Genomic DNA, 24,346 nt, shown 5'->3' with positions numbered 1-24,346 from the left:
GTGAAAAATTATGGCTTTAAGGTCCACACTGGTGCTTGTATCTGCTCCCAAGTAGTTTCAGGCTGGCCCTGGAGTAACTGGCACTTACTGGGGTGTTGCTGAGGATCCCTGATGTAGAAGAAAACCTTGTGAGCTCCAGGCCTGGGCATAGTTCTAATGGGAGGTTCTATTGGCTAAGTGATGAGTGACGTGCACTTCCCAAGTGTGGTTAGGAGCCTGATGTGAAAAGCTAAGCCCTGGAAGAGCCAGACTTGGGATTGTTTTGTCTCTTGAGTTCCTGGTGGCTGAGAGTTAAATGATATGCATTTCCCATTTTTAGCTAGAGACCCCTGGTGAAAAGCTAGGCCTTGCAAGTTTCAGACTGGATCATGTCTGCACCAAAGGAGCTGGTTGCTGGTCCTGGAGTCAGGGATGCTTACCAGGTGATTGCTGAGGATCCCTGATGTAGAGCAAGGTTGGAACATATATCAATCATAAACAGTATAGCTATGTAAATGACTGACAAATTAATAAAATTTTAGAAAAAAATAGAATTTCCAACTGTTTTAATGACTGAAGCTACTGTTTTGCTCTTTCACATAATAGCTTTAAAATACCAGAAGAATATTTACCCAAGTTTTTGCTATTTATAATGTAACATCTACAAATACAATATGATTTATGTTGAATCTGCATTATTAACATTTCTCTAGCACTTTCTTAAATCTATTCAGATGACCAATAAAATGACAAATTAAGAAAAAAATATTCTGGAACTCCCCTTCATGGTCTAGTAGTCAAGAGAGCAAAGTCATCTGCATAGCCTTGAAGGTTAAACAGGCTTCACGCTACAGCCTATGCAGGAATATGCTGCCTGAGAGTAACTAGCCTTTCAAACCTACACTAATGACCAAGGAGCCAGTTACCACAATTTATACTTTAGAAATCAGTATGTGACAAAAGTACAGCATTGGTCTTACTTTGTGCACAGATAGAAGCAATGTATGTTTGGGTCAAAACAACTTACAAATAGAAGCCTCCCTGTTAAGAATAATTACATTTTTAATGTCCATGGTTCACTGTTCCTACCTATATAAACTAAATTCAATAGTGAGACTGTTGTAACAGTTGTCACAGAGTAAAATATGTCAGACTACTTCCTAGGTTTGAATTCTCATTCCTGATTCTTTAATACAATCAACTTAATTTTGCTTGCCTCAATTTGCCAACACATTTACAGAAACTGTTAATACAGTAAGTACGTTATTTTGTCTTTGTCATATACATTACAAATAGTCCCCAGTTTTTCATTTTTCCATTAACTTCACGCATGGTATATTGGATCAACAGAGATGAACTTATTTTGATGTAGTAAAATATATTATTTTTTTCCCTCGGATAGATTCTGAATTGTTTTTTACTTAAGAAGGACTTCTCTATCTCAGGATTACACAAATATCTGTCTGTATACTTACACCTTTGTAGCATTATATTTTATTATTAGGTTTTTATTCCCCCTGGAATATTTGCATGATACTTGGTGAAGAAATGTCTATGTATTTTCCAAATAGCCAATTATTCCAGCACATTTCTTGAATAATCCATCCTTTCTTTATACACTGATCTGAAATGCCACCATTACCATACTTATACCCCCACCCCATGTGTACACGATATATTCAATATTTTTGGTTTTGGACATTCTCTTTTGTTCTCTTGGTCTCTTATATTGTCTATGTTATAGCTTAATATAGTCACTGATACATGGTAGATATATAACAATGGCTGAATGTTGAGTGAATGTCATGTTCTTTCCAAATCCAGGAATTCTGCAACAACTGAATAAAATTTATAAATTTGGTAGCATCAGCCATATTCCAATATTGAGTCCTTTCATTCAGAAACAAGATAAATCTCTAAATATATTTAAATTTATTTTTAAAATTATGCCCTTCAGTAAAGATTAACAGCTTTTAAAAAGTGTTAAACTATTATTCAATAAGTCCATTCCTATAATATTTTATAGTTGTCAAGCAGAATATTATTCTTTACATAAGTTAATAATGAAAATATTGTGAGGAAAAATATAAAGAGTAGTTCCATCTTGAAGTATATTTCCAAAATGGTGTACAAATAGAGTGTGACTTTTATTTTTCAAAGGATCTTCTATATTAGTCTTTCATAACTTGCTTTTACACTATAGAACTTTTGGAGAGTCTCTTGAATGGTATGGTTCCTTTACTGCACAAAAATACAGATACAGCAGACGATCGTTTCAAAGGATCTGATACCCTTCCAAAAGACTTGTCTGATAACTAAAGATGTTTTTAAAATTTATAATAAATGATGTTCACAGAATGCTTAATATTCATTACCAGTAAGTACCCTCCAATATGCCCCAAGTTCTGTCTTACACAAATGATTTGTATGCTCACCAAGAATAAGTTGCATTTATTTCCAAGTCTCTACATCACTTTTACTATAATTAAACAATTTAAATGTAACATAATAGGATAAAATATGAATGTGAATTGCTGTTTCTAAGTCCCTTTTAAAGACTCAAAAATAAGCTACTAAAATAATAACTTGTCAAATTGGAGGTGGGGAATACAGTTGTGAATTGCTGGGAGAAATAATAAAAATGGAAGGGGATTCTTAACTCATATTATTTAAAAAATGTTTCCAAGTGTTCTTTTTATTGTAAGGAAACCTAAATTGAAAATTGAAGATAGCTATGGCTAATTGTGGCTAACTAAATAAAAAGATGTTATGACGCTTCAACTAGGAGACCTATACTGAAAGAAAAACCCTATTTCAAAAGAGAAAAAACAAACATATATAAATGTGTGTATTTGAAATAAAATATTTAGGGCACATACTTATAAATTTTTTTTATAACATTCTGCAGTAACATTTTCAATCAATCATTAACTACTGGTCCTGATAATTTCAAGTTAGAAGGCATTTATTATACTTATGCAATTTTATAATTATGCATAGTTTTAGATGGAAAAATGACAGATTCTCTGAAGTCTATCATGACTCGCATGCTATGAATATATGTTGTGTGTATTATATATACACATTTATTATATATGTTTACATATTGCTCATATATATTCATTAACATATTCATATATGTATAAATATTGCATATTTATATATATCATCATACATTATAATCTGCTGAATAATCTATATGACATTGCTATATGACAAAGGAAAAGCAAGGATCTCAACTCCAGGAATTTAACAATCATTTTTAAAAAAAGATTTATTTATTTATTTATACAAGCATTGGGTACAGTCAGAAGTGCGGGAGGGTGAGAGAATTCACCAAAGCCAGAGCGGGGAACAGAACAGGCACACCAACAAAGTACACTGCTGAGGGGAGCAGCAAGCGGCAGAAGAGGTCTGAGCGCCATGTGGGACCCTAGCCCGGCGGCGGGGGATTGAACCAGCGCTGCAGAGGCTGTGGGCAGCTTTGAAACCCAGCACTCAACCGCTGTGTCACGGGGGTGACCCTTAACAATCATTTTTAACCACAGAAGAATTTTTAGGCCCTCATTAAAATATTGTCATAGAATTTTTATTTTGTCTTTATTTTCCTTTTGTTAAAGTAAAAATAAATTTAATATTTTATTCTAAAAAAGATTTCTACTATATTATAATCCTGTTCTTATGAAACTGAATCTGTCTATTCATCCATTTAACTTTCTATCTCTATGTATGCATGGAGAAAGACATATAATAACATTCTATCAAATGTTAAAACTGATACTTTTCTTGTTGGAAGAAGGATTTCAGGTGGTTGTTTCTTCTTTCTATAATGATTAAATTATTTAAGAATGGGCACACACAAAAATCAAAAAATATTAAGTCATTATTCTAAAAGGAATATTATTATTCTAACATATTTATTTATTCTAAAAAGGAATCAGTGGCAGCATCACATCCTTGGAAGAAAAATGGATGGGGAATCAGGACACCTGAAATTGAATAGAATCTTGGACAAAATAATTACTGTGAAACTTTCCTGGGCCTTAGTTTCAGTACAAAAAAATGAGGAAGTTAAAGGAAATGACCTCAAAACTTTCTTTCAGCATCATTATATGAATTTAAGTAGTTAATTCCTATGTAAATTCTTAGAAAAGATTCCTAAAAGTGAGGCTATCTTACCCATCAGTTATCTCAAGTTTAACTAAATCTAATGAATAATGCCCTTTCATTGCCAAAAGCTTTTATAATTTGATCACATTACAAACTACATAGAATACTGTATCTTTGACATTCTCAAAAATACTGAATAGACAGTTTTATCTACACCAATAATTAAAGAGATGCAGTAGGGGGCCTCCCATGATGGCGCAGCAGTTGAGCGCTGGGCTGCAAGGCTGTCCGCGGTCTCTGCAGCACCAGTTCGATCCCCAGCCACTGGCGAGGGTCCCACATGGCGTGACAGACCTCTCCTGCCGCACTCGCTGCTCCCCTCAGCAGTGTATTTTGTGGATCTGCCTGTTCTGTTCCCCGCTCTGGCTCTAGTGAATTCTCTCACCCTCCCGCGCTTCTGACTGTACCCAGTGCTTGTATAAATAAATAAATCTTTTAAAAAAATAAAATAAAGAGGTGCAGTAATGAGAATACAAGTACAAAATGTCCTTCCGGTAAAACTACACACTGCTTTAAGTGTGAGGGGGAAATGTTAAATGCTGGCAATTAGGGGAAAAAGGAAAAGAAGAAAAAGTGCAGATTCCAGAGTTTACCTCAATCTAAGTATGTGTTAAAACACTGTCCAAATTATTTGGAGAATCTTTGAATTTGCATGTACGCTCAAAAGAAAATGACAAAACAACTATCATACAGACTCATGGAAAGTGTTTAGTTCCAGGCAGTTTTGAAACTGAGTTTGTGTGTTTGTGTAGGTTTTATTACTTGTTTGTTTTTTACCTTCAGAAGCCTCTGTTATCTATCAATTGGTGTTTTCTGCATTATGTTAATCTGCTTAACTAAATAGCTGCCAGCAGGTACAGTTTTGTTAATTAAAAACTGAATTTTATATAGCTCAACAATACAGCAGGATGTTTCCCCATAAATTCTAATTTAATGTTGCTGAACTTGATCCTTGTCACATGTATTGATATTGTAATGATCCTGATCCTGGAAGGTGGAGGCCATTGTTATAGAGGTAAGTTATCAATAAAAAGCAACCACTTGTTTATGAAGACACTGACAGGCATGATAGAAGCCAGGATATATAAAAACCTGGCTGTGTGGCCAGACAACTAAGTCAAAATTAACAGGTGGTCCTGATAAAATACCTCTGAGAAATCACATAAATATGGGCACTGAAGTTAAAGCAATTTGAGATGCTTAAGAACTCCATGCCTGTGGTCTTGAAGCCTTCTCCACAGTCTGGTAAAAGCTGCCAGGACTATCACCCTGAGAAGAGACTCCATTCCTCGTTGCAGACAGATGGATTTGTAGAGCTCTTGGGACTGGATCACCCACACTCTGCCTAGCCAGCCTCCTGAACCTTGTCAAAAGATTTGTTACCTTTTCTCTTTTTTGCTGCCAATTTAATTGCATGCTCATATTATTGTAACATGGATTCCTCCCAATAAATTCATATAGTGATTATATATATGCAATTGGCTGGGGTCATCAGTGAAACCTTCCTACTTTGTGGAGGTCAGCACTCGAGATCCCGAACCAGATCTAACATTTAAATACTGTGACATTTACCATTTAACCAAATATTAAAATGTTTCCCTTACTTAAAAATAACTTACCTTTGCAATTATTACTGACTGAGCTGGGTAGCAAACGGATGCTCCAAAAGTGGCCAGTCCAAGTGGATAAGCAATTTTCTTAAAACTAGAACCTATGAAATTTCAACAAATTATTAAACTCCAAGCAGATGTTATCAGAGACTTGATGTTTTCATAATTTTACTGCTCTTTTTAAGTCATCACCTTATGATAAATTACTCTCTTAGTAAAAATAGCAATCAACATGGCAGCTAAAATGTCTTTAAGGATCACAACTTAATACCCATTATGTAATGTCCATTTGAAGAAAAGTGTTCTCAATCTAATACTGATAATTATCTATACAAAAGGGGTTTATCTTTTGTAAACCAGACATTTATTTTTATGTCCTAAGAAACTTAAATCTGTAACCACATTTCCCCCAAGTATCTAATAAAAGTATGATAATATAGAAAAGTAATCAATTACCATTTTGTGGCATAATGTTAAACTGAAATGGACTCTCTTCATGAATTTTTTAAAATATTTTATTTTATATAATTCTTACATCATTTTCCATCTTTGCACAATGTATGCATTTTCATTTTGGTTATATTCCCCATACAATTTCACAACCCCCCCTTATTTTGACTCTAGTTCTTCCTCTCCCCACCCCTCTCTCCTCCCCCCACCCCATAGTGTGTCTCTGGTTTATAGTTGCTTGTTGATTTTGATTTTTACTTTGTATTGATTTGTCTTTTTCCTGGTCTCTTATTTAGGTTTTCTAAATTCCTGCTATGAGTGAGACCATCCAGTATTTTTCTTTCTGACTTATTTTGCTGAGCATGATCCCTTCTAGCTCGTTCCATGTTGCTGCAAACTGCATGTGTTTATCTTTTTTGATTGCTGAGTAATATTCCATTGTATATATGTACCACATCATCTTGATCCAGTCATCTATTTTTGGGCATTTGGGTTGTTTCCATATCTTAGCTACTGTAAACAGTGCTACTATAAACATAGGCGTGCAGGTGCCCTTTGGAATTACTGTTTCTGTGTCACATATTTTTTTTTAATCAAGTCCTTAGGAAGATAAAAGATACAACCAACTAAGCAGCAAAGGTCTTTAAAAGGTATAAAAATCCTTCATGTTACTATTTTAGAATTCTGAAGTAATAATTTAATAATTGCAAGTAACTTCAGATAATTCATTCCCAAAAGAACCTTAACTAAACATCTAAGAATCATTTTCAACCTGTTTTGACAGCAAAATCCTTTTTAAAATGTATTTATTTACATATTTTTTTTACAAAATTGTTCATTTTTGTACAGTGTTTAAAATAAAAATCTTCCCAGTAGACTGTCATCAAGGAGCTTCAATATATAAAGCCTATAAATTTAAAGGTTAATATAGTTAGCTGGGGGAAGAAAACCTTTTCCCCTATCCTCATACTACCCCTAAACACTTCCATGAAACTCCAAATTTTAAAAATAGATTGAATCCTACCATTCAAAGTCATAGTATAGTTCCAGCAGACTATTGATTAAAAACAAAATGTATTGTAAAAGCTTGTCTTATCTCTGTAAATATGTACCTTGAACGCTGTAAATATGATATGGGCAACATGATCATGGGATTTTTAATTGGGGTAAGTAATTTTATTCCCTGGAATAGCTCTGACAACCCTTAATTTAAAAATGAAACAGCCTATCTGGCGTATCATTAAAGACTATGGTGAAAAATACCTGTCAGTGTTTATAGGCAAATTTACACTATAAAGAATGTTACAAGCAAGGGCATTTCTCTATTTGGTTTAGCTCTTAGTAAGGAAGCCTTGGGGTAGGTGGGTAAGTAGGCTGCTTCAATCTCTAGATTAGCTTGATTTACAGACTGATTTTTGTGGTGTTGGGATAGAGAGTCTAGGTGTACAAAAACATGTCTCATGTTGCTCCTTTACCCTAGTCATGGTCACTATTACTCTACTATCTGTAGTTTGATTCTAGATTTTACTGACCTAATATCTCTTGGTGGATGTTTCTTTTGCTCAGTCAATTCTGCTAACTCCTAAATTAGGAAGGTGGCAGTTTTTCCTTGATGTGTCATTTTAAAGGTTAAAAAGATTTATATTCCTCCTGTCTTTATTTGATATGAAAGGTTGTATACAAAAATACAAGTTTCATTTGGGCTCAAGAGCCTTACTCCTATAAGTAGGAAATAACTCTAGACGTAGCCACTAACTAGGTATATGCTATATATTTATGAAATCATTAAGTGATTTCCTTTCTCTGGACCTCTCTCTGCACCATAAGTATTTTTACTCATAAGTATTTTTACTCAGGCTCAGAACAAATTTTACATTATGATCTCTCACTCCTTCCTCTCACTCATGCTCATTGAAACGAAAACAAAAGTTTTGTGATATTTACCTACACTAAGTAAAAGCATTTGGATATACGCTATCTTCTTCAATTTTATTTCTCAACCAATGTTTCCATAGTGGAATATGTTTATTCCACTACTAACTAATAGGTTAAGATTTACATTGTGAAAAAGACTGAGTTAGGTTATTCTAGGTCTGACATTTGGAGATATGACTTGAGGAGTATTTTCTCTTACAACTGAATTACATATTTCTCACAGAATTGAGTATAATGTTTTACACCAATTTCCCCCAAAATTAATTCTTTGAGTCTTAACTGTTGTACATGGTGCTTAGTTTTCAATTTTTTTCTTAATAAGTAATTTATAATACATATTCAATTAGAAGTTGCTCATAGGGGTCTCCCTGGTGGTGCAAGGGGTTAAGACACAACCTATGAAGTTGTCTGCAGCCACTGCAGCATGAGTTCGATCCCTGGCCAGGAGCTACCCACATGGCGCAGTAGACCTCTCCTGCCTTGCCTGCTGCTCCCCTCAGCAGGGTACTTTGGTCAATCTGCCTGTTCTGTTCCCCACTCTGTCTCTGGTGAATCTTCTCACCCCCTGCACCTCTGGCCTGTATCCCAGGTTTTGTATGCATAAATAAATAAATATTTTAAAAAAAGAAGTTGCTCACAGTGTTAGAATAAAAAGGATCCAGGGAGCCATTATTATTAGTTATAGGGAGAATATTAGATCTATTGAGATGAGATATATGGGTTAAAGTTAGAATGTGGGAATGTTCTTATAATTCATAAAGGTTTTCTATCTGATTAGGTATACTTGAGTTGAAACTGCTTTAAGGACTATTGCTGGATAAACTAATCACAAGGTATCTGATATCAGGTTCCAGACTGGTTCAGAGTTTTGACTTCCAGCCAACTGTAATTTAGTTTAGGGACAATGAGTAGGCACTGACCAGAGAATTGCATCAGCTTATCAATGGCTTGGTTGAGAAGTATTTTCATACCCAGAGATGGAAGATGTATAAATCTAAATTTCACCATGTGCTTAAGAGTTATTTAATGGTCTGTAGAAAAGAGTTTACATAGTATGGCTGAGTTTGCCAAGAAAGGCCTGCTTCCAAGGTTGGTCCTTAGCTGGCATCTGGAAATCTGGAATCCTGACTTATAAGAAGCTCCCTACACTGATAAAAAGTACTCCTTGAATGAAAAAAGTGGTACACTGAGCCTAAACTTTACAAATGATGTAGTTTATGCTGAATACCTACTTTGCTCTGGCAGTCTAGAATTTTGGTACATGCTGAACAGATAATGTTTACATGATGAGCCCCTAATAATAACCTTGTATTCTCAGTGTCTAATGAGCATCACTGCCTGACAACATCTCATATTATTATCACATATGTAACAACTCAGTAATGGAAGAATTAAGTAGATCTCATATGATTGTGTCAGGAGAGGACTCTTAGAAGTTTGTATCTGTTTTCCTCTAAGCTTTGCACCAGGTGACTTTTTCCTTTACTGATTTCAGTTTGCATAGTTTCACTGTAATGTTTTAGTGAGACTGCCTAACATAACCATAAAAGCTGGAAGTGTTCTTGAGAACCTTAATGGGAAAGAAGAGCAAAGTTGATATAAATACAGAGTGCAAAGAGGGGGAAAATAAAACACACACACACTGAGCTGGCTGATGTCAGTATCAGCACCGTTGGTCAGGATGAGATTAAGAGGGAATAAAATTTGTTCCGAGATATCAGTATCTCTGCTTTAAATCATTAATACAGCACCAAATTATGGGTAGTCATGACTAAGCAAAGGAATTTGAGTGATTCATATTCATTCAAATTCATATTCATATTCATGTAAAACTCTCCTGATTTTTTGTTAGTAGCTAGAGAACATAAGATCTTAAAATAATAGTTACTGAGATATGAAAATAATAATTAAGTTTTAGCAGGAAGAACTATATTTAAAAAAAATAAATTTAATTTTTGATGTACAATTCTATCAGTTTTAATATATGTAAAGTGTCATATACTGTAGTGTCCCTACAATCATACCCAACTCTGGGTATGATATGGAACCCCTAAGAAATATCTCATGCTACTTATCTCTTTATAGTCATACCTTCTCCCCATTCCTAACCCCTGGGAACCACTGACCTATTTTTTTTCACTATTAATTTTATCTTTTGCAGAAAATTATATATGTCATAAGTCTTTTTGCATTTAGACATTTAGCTGTTCTATCAGTTTCCTGCACTCCTAGGTAATTATTAAAAGAATATGAAGATACAAAAAGATTTATGCATATCTATATTTATATTAGCACTATTCACAATGGCCAACAAGTGTAATTAAACTAAATATGCATTGACAGAGAATTGGGTAAAGAAATTGTATATCTACTCAATGGAATACTACTCAGCTATTAAAAAAGATGAAACAGTGACTTCTATGATAATATGGATGGACCATGAGGTGATTATGCTAAGTGAATTAAGCCAGAAAGTGAAAGAATTACCAGACGGCTTCTCTTTTGTGGAATATATACAACTAAAGACAAAAAAAAAATGGCAAACACAAAAAAGTAACTCTTAGACACTATGAAAACTATAGTGGTTATCAGAAAGTGAATTGAGGGAGGTTATGGAGGAGGAAAGGTGATAGAGTACTGGCAATGGAGTGTTGGTGCAGAGCAAGTATAGCATGTGTACATGTTGAGGTATGAAGTTGTATTCCCAAAAATATATATATTTTGTAACGAATGGCAAATTTATAAAACTTTGATGGAAAAAGTCAGGTAAATGGAATCATAATATGCAGGTTTTTTAGATTGACTTTTTAATTCAGATTCATCAAAACTGAGATCGGGGGCCTCCCCGGTGGCGCAGCAATAGAGCGCTGGGTTGCAAAGCTGCCTGCAGCCTCTGCAGTGCTGGTTCGATCCACGGCCACCGGGTGAGGGTCCCACATGGCACGCAGACCTCTCCTGCCACCCGCTGCTCCCTTCAGCAGTGTACTTCATTACTCTGCCTGCTCTACTCTCCGCTCTGGCTCTGGTGAATTCTCTCACCCTCCCACACCTCTAACTGTACCCAGTGCTTGCATAAATAAATAAATAAATCTTTAAAAAACAAAAACAAAAACAAAAAAAGAAAACTGAGATTGATCTATGTGTCAATGGTTCACTCTATTGTCATTAGATGGAATTTTTTTGTAGGATGTACTACAGTTTAGTTTATGTTAAAAGGCATTTAAATTGTTTTCAACTGTTTATGATTATGAATACTATCTATATTTCTGTACAGGTTTTTCAATTCTCCAGGATAAATATCCAGGAGTAAGATTAGTATATCTCATGGCAAGTATATATTTAACTTGATGAAGAAAGTGCCCAGCTATTTTCCACAATGGCTATACTATTTTGCATTCTCATCAGAAGTGAATGACCATTTCATTTATTCTACATTTTTTACTATAGTTTATATAGTCAGTCTTTTAAACTTTAGATATTCTGATAGGTGTGTAATGGTATCTCACTGTGGTTTTCATTTGCATTTCCCTAATAACTAATGATGTTGAACATTCTTTGGAATAGCTATATTTTTGAAAACACAAGAAGTCTCTATAAAAGTAATCATGCTGTAATACAAAATCTAAAAAAATTATGGTATCCCATCCTAATAATAGTCAATGTAGGATATGAGGTTTTCCCATGAGAATAAAATTTCAAAGTTAATAGAATGGCATTGAAAGAGAGAATTTACTTTTTAAAACCCTACCTTTTCTCGCTGAAACCACGCCTGCCAATCCTGAAACTGTAATCACTCCAATTTTGGGAAGAAAATCTCGAGGTGGATTCTTCAGATAGACATATGCATCTCAAGAAATCAGTTAAAATTATTATAAATGATTTTCTACAATTGGGCATTCTACATAGGTAACATGCAAAAAAGTTAAAAAGAACGGCTACGATAACATATGGTTTAAACATTCTTCAAAAGAGCTACACCAAATAATGATTTGAGCAGCAACTTACAAAGCTTAGAAAACAATAGTTACTTGTTACAAAATAAAGTCTTCCATCCATAGTTGTTTTAATGATATTTGTTTCCTTACTGATACAGGCACTATTACTCTCAAATAAAATATGATGCTAGAATGCTCACTTATTAGAGATTACTATAAAGTAAATTCCTGGTATGTATTGTATCCTTATAATGGAAATGCTTATCTGTTCAAAGATTGGTGGGATCCAGTAAGAGCTGAAATACTTTAGCATGGAGTTTTGAATATACAACTATTTGACCCTGCTTGCTGCTATCCCTCAATAACCTCAGAGAAGCTGTTGCTCTGGTTAAAACTGATGATCAAAAAAAAGTAAATGGAGAGTGGGCAGAAGTCCAGATTTCTTGGCTTTTTATAAATTTAAATCATTTCTGGTTCCATGCAATTCAAAAACCACTTTATTCTATCATAGTTAATTATTTAACTAATCATAATCTTTAAGATTGATGAGGAATGTAATTTTGCATTATCCCTAAATATATTAAATTGTAGTATATATAGAGATCATCAACATCATGGAAAAACATTTATAATTTTAGCTATCTTTCTGTCTCATAAACACATTTATTTTCACAAATGGCTTAGGTCAAGAATATTAGGAAACCATTATTAAAATAAGTAAACTATAATTGCTTTCTAACATTAACTTAAATATTCTACAATGGCAGGTACATATAGTGTTTCTAGCAATAAATAGCAAAGTACTATATATTTTAACAGTTTACATAAACAGCAAATAAAATAACACTTAAACTAATAGATAACAATTTGGACACATCTTTTATTTATAATTTATGAGCATATAATACGGGCTTTGTAGTTAAACTGATCTTTATTTAAAACCAGATACTGCCACTGACTAGCTATGTGTAACCTATTTAACCTTTCTAAACCCCAGTGTCCTCATCTTAAAATGATAATAACTATAATACCGATATACTGATTGCATCAAAAATTAGATAAATTATATAAAATGCTTAATAGTATCAACATATAATTGCTAAATAAATGGTAGATACCATTATTATTATTATTATGAACATTAGCTTAAATATTCTCACAGAATCTTCTGAGCTGGTAAAACATAACAGATAATATGCCATGCTTACTTTCTCACATATAAACCTTGCAAGTTAAAAACACAATAGAACTGGGTCACCACGGTGATGCAAAGGGTTAAGCGTCAGCACTATGAGGCTATGGAGCAGCCATGGAAGCACAAGATAGATCCCCAGTCAGGGAGCTAACTCACATAGCGCAGCAGACCTCTCCTGTTGCACCCGATGCTCCCCTCAGCAGTATATTTCAGTGGATCTGCCTATTCTGCTTCCCACTCTGTCTCTGGTGAATCTTTTCACCTCCCTGCACCTCTGGCTCTTGTATGCATAAATACATAAAAAAAATAAATATAATAGAACATTTCTAATTATGGATGGTTCACTCACCTACCTTTTCCAAATTGTACTGTATCCATTATCCCATTTTTCACAAAAACATATACACCCTAAGCAAAAAGGAGGAAAAAGGACACCTGCATTTTTAAAGATGTTGATAATTATCAAATAATCTACATCTCTGAGATTATATTAAAAGAGTGAATTAGTATTACACTATATAAACCTAGCTTTCCTATTCATTCATTCACTATGAGTATACTTATTAAACTTAACTTCATTTCTTGGTTTTTATCTTATTTAATATGGATAACACTTGTTTGTTATTTTCCTCATATAAAAGGATAAATATGTAATTTTAATTTTTTAAATATGTAATATGTAATTTTCCTCATACAAAAGGATAAAGTAATATGTATAAATATGTAATATGTAATAGTAATAGTTCACAGAAGTTATTGCAGAAATACAAACATTTATAATTTATTATATAATTACATAGAATAATGAATGTAATTTAAATAAAGCATGAAGAGAGGTATATTTCAGCTTAGAAGCAGTTGATATTGATAAATAAATTTAAAGCAATTTATTTTATATTTATCTGATTAATAAAAACCTGGTAGCAACAGCATGATTTGTAGAGAAAATGGCCTAAACAAAAGTGGTTTATCTTCTTTTTCTGTGCATTAGAATGAAAAAATAATCTGATTAAGACATTTATTTATCTCAGAATACATACAAACCATCATACAGAGACTACTGTCCACCTTGTTTTTAAAAAAATAACAAATTCTCTAAAATCAAAATTTTATTAACCCAGTGGAGTGATTAAATCTTTAAATCAAAAATTTCCTTCTGACCTATTTTTAACTAATTTATTTTAATGCAAGAAATACTGTTATATACATTTATTAAGTGACAGGTACCTGTGAAATTTCATTAGAAGAAAAATAAAGTCACAAAATGATTTACCCATAGTAAATACCCATGATCATGCTCTGTGAAAGGAATCAGAAAACACAATTCAAACATATGGTCTCCTTTCCTGAACAACCTGCTGTGGAACCATGGGATAAAAACTACAAGATATTTCTCAAAGCAAATAAAAAAGAAACAATTACATTAGTCAGTAAAGAAATGTGCTACTGCTATTGAGCTATCTTGGTACTAGTACCTTTGTCTAAGATATTTTCAGTGAAGTCACTGCCACTGAGTGACTGATTTTTCTTTAGGGATTGTATCTTGAGAAAATTTCACCTTCAAAGTTCAAAAAGCAATTGACCAATTGACTAGGAATCATGTAACTCCCAAGGAAGAAATTTATTCACTATTTTGAGAAATTTTCCTTAACTTGTTAAGTAATTCACCTTTACCACTGGAGGTCACTGCTACCAAAATTTCAAAACACCAAGGAGTAGGAGTAGGAAATGAATTTGCCCTTGCATTCTGTGTTTAATATAGAATGCAATTTGAGCCAGAAATTATTTTTAAAGAACAGAAAAAGTACTCAGGAGAAAATCAGAAAGGGAAGTGTTACAATGAAGATGATATGCAAGCAAAAGTGCCTTTCTTCAAACAATTTATTTCAATATAGTAATGGATAAAAAGTTCTTTTAATCTTACATTGGTTGATAGTAATTACAGTGATATCTCAGAAACAATTTATCACTTTGAAAACAACTTTGAGACCTCTATGGGAAATTAGATCTCAGGAGACTCAAGTCTATCATCCAGCTATTGGCTTATTGCCTCAGGAACATGATTCAGAATCTAATTAGTTAAGGTAATTTTAAGGTCAAACATTAAGAGTTTTTAGTGTAACTAATATTATTAGAAATGTAAGACACTTTTTCAGAAATAACATCAAGTATTCATCAAATGTTCAAAACATCATCTGGAATATCCAAAGTTCACAGATGGGATATTTTATAAAATCATCAGTTTTCTTCTTAAATATATTGGATTAAAACCGAAAACACACAAGGGTCCACAATCAGATAGTTTAGATTTGAGGAAAGTGGTTACTAGATCAAAATGATGAAATAATGGTACTAACATTATCACTGTGACATTGACACTAGAGATGATGGTAACACTAATACTGATGTGATGATAAGGGAAACACTATCATATCAGCTTACTCTAATATTCTACTGCTAGATAATGCTGATTGAAGTCTAAATATTAAATATTAAAATAAGGTAAATTTTAATTGGCCCAATAAATATCAGAATGGTCTTATGAGTTAACAACAAGTAAACATTTTGTTTAGACAAATAAGGAACTAATCAGAAGTAATCACAGAACTTCATGTAAAGGCTAAACAATGTTTTGAACATGCTAGGTGACAAAAATGCTTGCCGAACTACTTTAATATGTAGTAGTGATATAGCAGATTAAATATGCTAATACTCATACCAAGAGGTAGAATTTAATTCACCCCCTCTTTAAAAATAGGTTAGCCTTAGTGACTTGATTTAAGAATAGAATGCTGTAGAAGTGACTTTTTTGGGTATGTCTAAGACTGGTAAAAACCTCTGAAAGCTCTGCTTAAGGCCCCTTGTAACATTTTTTTCTAGGAGGCCTGAACTGCCCATATAAGTTGCTGAACTATCGTGACACCACCATACCTGACAGGTCATGTGTAGGCACAATTAAGTTCACCTACAAATTAATGCAAATTAAGTTCTCATGGACTCTCTGGATCACCTCATTCACCAAATGAATACCACTCAATGACCTCTATCAATCCCACACAAAACAGAATTGCCTTTCCAAACTCTTATTAAAGTCCTGACCTACAATATCATGAGCTGTAATAGAATGGTCACTGTTTTAAACCACTGACTTTTGAGGAAGTTTGTTACACATCAATGAGTAACTGGAATAATTGGTATGTAAATATGCATCAGAACCCTCCACTATCAGAGCACTATTAAAATTAACTTACCTTGCACCAATCAATATAACGACCAGTTGTAGTACGTATATATGCAAAGCCCTGTTGTAAACGGCCAGGCTGCTCTTCAACATATTTGGATTGAAGAGGTGGTGCAGTATATATGGGAAGCTAGAGGAAATAAAGTTTATGTTAAAAAAAAGTTAGACTTCCTTTTTCAGCAATATGGCAGGAATAGAAATCCTCATTAACCATCCTAATAAAAACAAGTAAAAATGTTGACAGTTTTTTAAACTATCTTAAATGTAAGAATAATCTAGTACATTTACTGATCAGCATGAAAGTTTTGACATGTTCTGTTTCTGACCTGGGGCATTCAACCCTCCTAAGGCAACCTGGTGCTCTCCTGCTCCTGGAAAGTTACCATATTGATGCTGAACTTAGCGCGGGCACCCTATCAACCATATCAGCATAGTGCACTATGCTGAGCTCAAGCAATCCTCCTGCCTCAGCCTCCTGAGGCGCTGGGACTACAGGCACTCACCACATTCCCAGCTAAATTTGCTTATAAAGACTACTCAGAATCCAGAAATTTAGTGAAGACAGAAACCCACAGAGATGAGCAAAACCAACTTTTACCTTGAAATCAATGGCTATAAAACAGATGGTCCACAGCACATGGGGTCAAGAAACAAAACTCAAAACAGGCTTAAGGGGGCCTCCCCGGTGGCGCAGCGGTTGAGCGCTGGGTTGCGAAGCTGCCCGCGGCCTCTGCGGCGCAGGTTCGATCCCCGGCTGCTCCCCGGCCACCGGAGGAGGGTCCCGCATGGCGCGCAGACCTCTCCTGCCGCCCGCTGCTCCCCTCAGCAGTGTACTTCGGTCATTCTGCCTGCTCTGCTCCCCACTCTGGCTCTGGTGAATTCTCTCACCCTCCCGCGCTTCTGACTGTACCCAGTGCATGTATAAACAAAACAAGCAAACAAATAAATAAATAAAAACATGCCTCTATAAAAAAAAAAAAAATTAAAAAAAAGTTTAAAAAAATTAAAAAAAATAAAAACAAACAGGCTTAAGGTAGGCAATCTTACTAGAGAACCTCATAGTGTCACATCTTAATTAAGAGTGAAGTAGAAATAAACATATTACTCCAAGGGACTGTTAGGAAAATCTACAGTCTTAAAGATTGGGGACCAAGATGAGGGGAGGGAAATACTTCCTAAGAATTGGCAAACACAAATAAGAATTTATATACTCTGAAGCATAAAATTGCCAGGGTAACCTGAAGAATCAAGCCAAAAATAAAGTGCTCCAAGGCTGATAGCCCCATGGATGCTTGGTAGAAACAAATAAATACCTCCTTCTCTGGAGGAACCGGAGTTCAAGCAATTAAAACATATAAAGTTCTAAGAAATATGAGACGACAATTTAGAAAAATTAGAAAACAAAGCAGCAATGGAAAATTAGAAAACACAAAGAACCATCTGGAAAAGAACCAGCAGCAACATCAAAGACTCAGATATACAAAGAATGCATGTATTAGAAAATATATAATATGAAATAACAATTTTTCAAGAAATAAAACATGATAAATTAAAGTTCATAGCAATAGACTACAAATATTACCAAAACTAATAAAAACAATGAGAGAACTTCCAGAATAGGAAATTGAAAATTTTAAGTATTTGTTGTTTGACAGATTGGGAACAGTTGCCAAGAGCTATAGTGAATTATTAGATATGAAGAAAGTGGAAGGAAATGATTTACATCAAAGAAATTCACCACATCAACAAAAGGAAAGATAAAAATCATACAATCCATTGGAGATAGAGAAAATATGTCATAAAATTCAACAATCATTTAACATGGAGAAAGAAGGAATATTCCTAAACACAATAAAGGCCGTATATGCCAAACCCACAGTGAACAACATATTCAATGGTGAAAATGTGAAAGTTTTTCCTTTTGTATCAGATACAAGGCTATGAGGTGCAAAATCACTGTGGTTTTGATTTGCATTTCCCTGATGTAGTAATACAGATGTCATCACACATCTGCTAGGTCTGCTAGGATGAATTATCATCAAAAAGACTTGAGAGGAGGGGCGGGGCAACATGGCGGCGAGGAGACGCTGCGAGTAAGATCTCCCATTAAAAAAGTTAATAGGGAGGAAAAGCGGCAGGTCCCAGTGAGAACTGGGACACGGAAGATAAACGGGTGACTCCAGCAAACTGCCCGAAGAAGAAAGTTGCCATAAAAGAGGACCAGAAGGGAGGGAAGCGCAGAACCCTGCTCCCCTCCCCCGCCCACAAAGTCGGCACTCTCCGACCAGCAGAGAGGAGGGAAACAACAAACCAAAACGGCCAACAAGAAAAACGGACGCAGCAAGTGGGACTGTGAGTGGAAAAGAACTATTTCAGCCACCACACCCCCTGAACGGGAGCTGTGGGGAATCCTGCAGGATTCACCGCGGAGGTGAGCTCCAGGCGCCATTAAAGAGAGCCCCGCCCCCCAGGAGGAGACCAGCACCAGCACACAGCCCCGGCCGCCCTGTAAGCTTGCGCAGAAAGCGGGCGCGCTGATCCAGATCGCGCTGATCCAGATCGATCTCAGCTGCCCAGGTCCCCGCCTGCGACCTAGGCTTGCGGGGAGACCACGGAGGCCCTCCCTGAGTGAGCAGGAACAAGGCGCCCAGGCAGGGAAGCGGGATTCAAAAGGCGCCATTCCCGCGCCACTGATCTGGGCTACAGCCCGCGTCCTGGAACTGAGGGCTTTGGAACTGAGACCCGGGGCACGAAATTAGGGGCGTGGGTTCCCCACGACGGTGGGGCACAAGGCAGACACAGCACCCCAAAGCCGTTGAGGTGTACCCTACCATCCCCGCTCTGCTCCCTGTCCCACGGGGTGGAAAATCAGCTCCCCAAGGGCTCTAGGAGAGATCTCTGGCGCCACCTAGCGACTTGAAGCCAGCAGAGGCTCCTGAAGGAGCTAGTGGCCAGCTGGGGAGTTAGCCCACACCGGGCCCCTTCCGAACAAGTAGTCTGAGCCCACAGGGAGAGCGAGCACCCACAGCCGGGGCAGACCAGGCGCGCAGAAGAGTGTGCCTGAGACCAGACGCGCAGGGAGTGTGTCCCACATCACCATTTTAGAACAGGGACATTTCTTCAGTAAAGACTACCTGCAGAAGGCTTCCTCAGGAGCCAGAGGTGAGTGGGGGAAGTTCGCCCACGCCAGACCCCCTCTGGCCTGCAGTCCAAGCCCAGAGGGGGAGCAGGAACCCACCGCCGGGGCAGACCAGGCGCACAGGGGAGTGTGTCCCCACATCGGCATTTTAGAACAGGGGCCTTTCTCCAGTAAAGACTGCTTGAAACTGACAGATGACTCCTGGAGGAACCAGAGGGGAGCAGAGAAGCCCAACCAAAATGCCGGCCAGTCCCAACAACACAGTGTCTCAAGGCATACGGCAAATTAGAAAACAGACAGTAGGGAGGAGAAGAACCACACGCAACCTAGCAACTCTCCAGAGAAAAAGCACACCACAAAAAGAAAACCAGCCCCCAGATTGCAACGACAATAACTTGGAAGAATTTCTGAGCCTTCCAGAAAGAGAATTTAAAATTGCCGTGATTAAAAAACTGACAGAAGTCATAAAGGAAAACAATGATAAGAGAAAAATAATCAACGAACAGAAGAATGCAATTGAGTCCCTAGAGAGGGAAAACAATGGTCAGAAGAAAGAAATTGAGTCCCTAAAGAGGGAAGTAAAAGAAATGCAGGAGATCAAAGAATTAATGGAAGAACTAAAGAATTCTGGGAAAAGCAATGAAAGCAGATTAGATGAAATGGAAGAACGAATAAGTAATCTTGAAGACACAGAAATAAAAAGAACCAAAACAGAAAAGGAAAGAGAAGTACAAAGGAAAAAGAACGAGGAAAGACTTCGGGAACTATCTGACTCCATGAGGAAAGGAAATATAAGAGTTATGGAATACCAGAAGGAGAGGAGAGAGATGTAGGAACAGAGAAAATATTCAAAGAGATAATTGAAGAGAACTTCCCAAATGTGAAGAAGGAGCTGAAAATTGCTATACAAGAAGAAAGAAGAACACCAAACTTCCACGACGAAAGGAAAAATACAGCAAGACACATAATAGTAAAGCTCCCAAGAATCCAGGACAAGGGAAAAATAATGAAGCTGGCAAGAGGGAAGAAACAGATAACATTCAAAGGAAAACCAATCAGGCTGACATCAGACTTCTCCAAAGAAACACTACGGGCAAGGAGAGAGTGGAGGGACATAGTCAACAGACTCCAAGAAAACAGATGCCAACCAAGAATACTCTATCCCGCAAAGCTCTCCTTCCTCTTTGAAGAAAGAATATGGACCTTCCCAGACAAACAGAAACTCCGGAATTTCATTGCAACTAAACCCCCACTCCAAAAAATACTACAAGGAGTCCTAAAGCCAGAACCTCAGAGGGACGAATAACAATGAAAGAAGGCCAAAAAAAAAAAAAGTTATTAAAAGAATAAATAAATAAAATCAAAGGAAAGACAAACACAATGGCAAATACAGATGTTAACATATCAATATTAACTCTAAATATAAATGGACTAAACTCTTCAATAAAAAGACACAGAGTTGCAGCCTGGATTAAGAAACAAAACCCAACCTTTTGCTGTCTCCAGGAAACACATTTAGCGACAAAAGATAAAAATAGGCTCAAAGTTAAAGGATGGAAAACAATCCTACAAGCAAATGGACCAAAAAAGAAAGCAGGAACAGCTATACTTATATCAGATAAAACAGATTTCAAACTCAAAAAGATAAAAAGAGACCCCAATGGTCACTACATTATGATCAAGGGGACAAGACTTCAAGAAGAAATAACACTCATTAACATATACTCACCAAACGAAGGAGAACCAAAATATATCAGACAACTGTTGTCCTCTCTGAAAACAGACATCAGAGAAAACACATACGTAGTGGGAGACTTCAACACACCACTATCAACAATGGATAGATCAACAAGACAAAAAATAAGTAAAGAAACCAAAGCTCTAAATAAGGACCTAGAGCAATTGGGCTTAACAGACATCTATAGAACACTAAACCCCAAAAACACGGAGTACACATTTTTCTCAAGCACACACGGATCATTCTCCAGGATCGATCACATACTGGGGCACAAGACAAACATCAACAGATACACCAAGATTGAAATCATATCAACCATCTTTTCTGACCATGAAGGCATCAAACTAGAAATAAACCATAAAAAGAAGGCAAGGAACTTTCCTACCTCATGGAGATTAAAAACCACACTACTGGACTCCTCATTGGACTAATGAGGAGATCAAAGAAGAAATTAAAAATTTTTTTTAATTGAACGACAAGGAGGACACCAATATCCTAAATGTATGGGATGCAGCAAAAGCAGTAATAAGAGGAAAATATATAGCAATAGAAGCTCACATCAAGAAACAAGAAAGAACGCAAAGAAACAACCTAATCTCGAAGCTCAAAGATCTAGAAAAAGAACAACAAAAAAACCCCAAAACCATTAGAAGAAAAGAAATAATAAAAACCAAAGCAGAAATAAATGAAATTGAAACTAAAAAAACAATCCAAAAGATCAATGAAACCAAGAGCTGGTTCTTTGAAAAAATCAATAAAATAGACAAACCCCTAGCCAGGCTCACAAAGGAAAAAAGGGAGAAAGCACAAATAAACAGGATCATCAATGAAAGAGGAGAAATCACAACAGACACAGCAGAAATCAAAAGAATAATCAGTAACTACTATGAACAGTTATATGGAAACAAGTTTAACAATCTAGAGGAGATGGACAAATTCCTACAACTCTACAATCACCCAAAGCTAGATAAAGAAGAAATAGAACACCTAAACAGACCAATTACAATTAGCGAAATTGAAATGGTAATCAAAAACCTCCCCAAAAACAAAAGCCCAGGACCTGATGGATTTACAAGTGAATTCTACCAAACATTCAGATACGAATTAGTGCCTATCCTTCACAAACTCTTCCAAAAAATTGAGAAGGAAGGGACAATACCAAACACGTTTTATGAAGCCAACATTACACTAATACCAAAACCGAACAAGGACAACACAAAAAAGGAAAACTACAGGCCAATCTCCTTAATGAACACTGATGGAAAAATCCTTAATAAAATTTTAGCTATCAGAATCCAACAATGTATCCATAAGATAATTCACCACGACCAAGTAGGATTCATTCCAGGGACACAAGGATGGTTTAACATCCGAAAATCAATCAACGTTATCCAACACATCAACAAAAAGAAATATAAAAACCATATGATAATATCAATAGATGCTGAGAAAGCTTTCGAAAAAGTGCAACACCCATTCATGATAAAAGCCCTTGAAATTCTTGGGATACAAGGAACATACCTCAACATCATAAAGGCCATCTATGACAAGCCAACAGCCAGTATCATTCTCAATGGTGAAAAGCTGAAAGCAATTCCATTCAGATCTGGAACAAGACAAGGATGTCCACTCTCACCACTGCTTTTCAATATAATACTGGAAGTCCTAGCCAGGGCAATAAGACAAGAGAAAGACATCCAAGGAATCCAAATAGGAAAAGAAGAAGTCAAACTATCACTATTTGCAGACGATATGATATTATACATAGAGAACCCCAAAAACTCCACAGAAAATCTAATTCAACTCATCAATCAGTTCAGTAAAGTGGCAGGATACAAAATCAACACGCAAAAGTCAGTAGCCTTCCTATACACAAACAATAAATCTGAAGAAGAAGAAATCAAAAAAACCATCCCTTTTGTTATTGAAACAAAAAAAATCAAATATTTGGGAATAAATCTAACAAAAGAGGTAAAGGACCTATACAAAGAAAACTATAAAACACTATTAAAAGAAATAGAAGAAGACACAAAGAAATGGAGAGACATCCCCTGCTCATGGATTGGAAGAATAAACATTATTAAAATGGCCATCCTTCCAAAAGCAATATACAGATTCAATGCTATTCCAATCAAAATTTCAATGTCATTCTTCAAAGAAATAGAACAATTATTGATGAAATTCATATGGAATCACAAAAAACCCCGAATAGCCAAAGCTCTCCTGAAAAAAAAAGAAGGGAATGGAGGCATCACACTCCCAGACTTCAAACTATACTACAAAGCCATAATCATCAAAACTGCATGGTATTGGAACAAGAACAGACATACAGACCAATGGAATCGAATAGAAAATCCAGAAATAAACCCACAGATTTATGGTCAACTAATCTTTGACAAAGGAGCAAAGACTATGCATTGGAGCAAAGAAAGTTTGTTCAATAAATGGTGCTGGGAAAACTGGGTCGCTACATGCAAAAGAATGAAGCTTGACCACTACCTCACACCATACACAAAAATCAACTCAAAATGGATTAAAGAACTAGACATAAGACCTGAAACCATAAAATATATAGAAGGAAATATAGGCAAAACACTACGTGATTTGCACATCAAAGACATCTTTACAGACACATCACCCAAAGCAGTGATAGTGAAGGCAAAGATAAACAGCTGGGACTACATCAAATTAAAGAGCTTTTGCACAGCAAAAGAGACAATAACAAAAACAAAGAGAAACCCCACCAACTGGGAGAACATTTTTGCACCCAAAACTAATGATAAAGGACTGATCACAAAAATCTGCAAAGAGCTGATGAGACTCAACAACAACAAAGAAAATAATCCAGTCAAAAAATGGGCAGAAGAGTTAAAAAGAAACTTCTCTGAAGAGGAAATGCAAATGGCCAACAGGCATATGAAAAAATGTTCAACATCACTTGTCATCAGGGAAAT

The 24,346-nt window shown here is 35.8% G+C and overlaps 1 protein-coding gene across 2 annotated transcripts in view; it reads right to left on the bottom strand.

The window, feature by feature from the left end:
- Nucleotides 1-24,346, bottom strand: part of APOOL (apolipoprotein O like) — a gene marked incomplete at its 3' end in the record, with an annotated part of 45,764 nt that overhangs the window by 18,290 nt on the left and 3,128 nt on the right. For both annotated transcript variants that reach the window (XM_084258111.1, XM_084258112.1), the window contains exons 2-5: nt 16,526-16,645; nt 13,628-13,682; nt 11,893-11,991; nt 5,769-5,860 (exon numbers count right to left, since the gene is read on the bottom strand). In XM_084258111.1, the coding sequence (XP_084114237.1) occupies nt 5,769-5,860; nt 11,893-11,991; nt 13,628-13,682; nt 16,526-16,645 (366 nt within the window). The remainder of the gene's footprint in view (nt 1-5,768; nt 5,861-11,892; nt 11,992-13,627; nt 13,683-16,525; nt 16,646-24,346) is intronic.

Source organism: Talpa europaea, assembly GCF_964194135.1.
Source record: "Talpa europaea genome assembly, chromosome: X".
Taxonomy (NCBI): Eukaryota; Metazoa; Chordata; class Mammalia; order Eulipotyphla; family Talpidae; genus Talpa; species Talpa europaea.
This window is presented reverse-complemented; position numbering and strand designations above follow the sequence as displayed.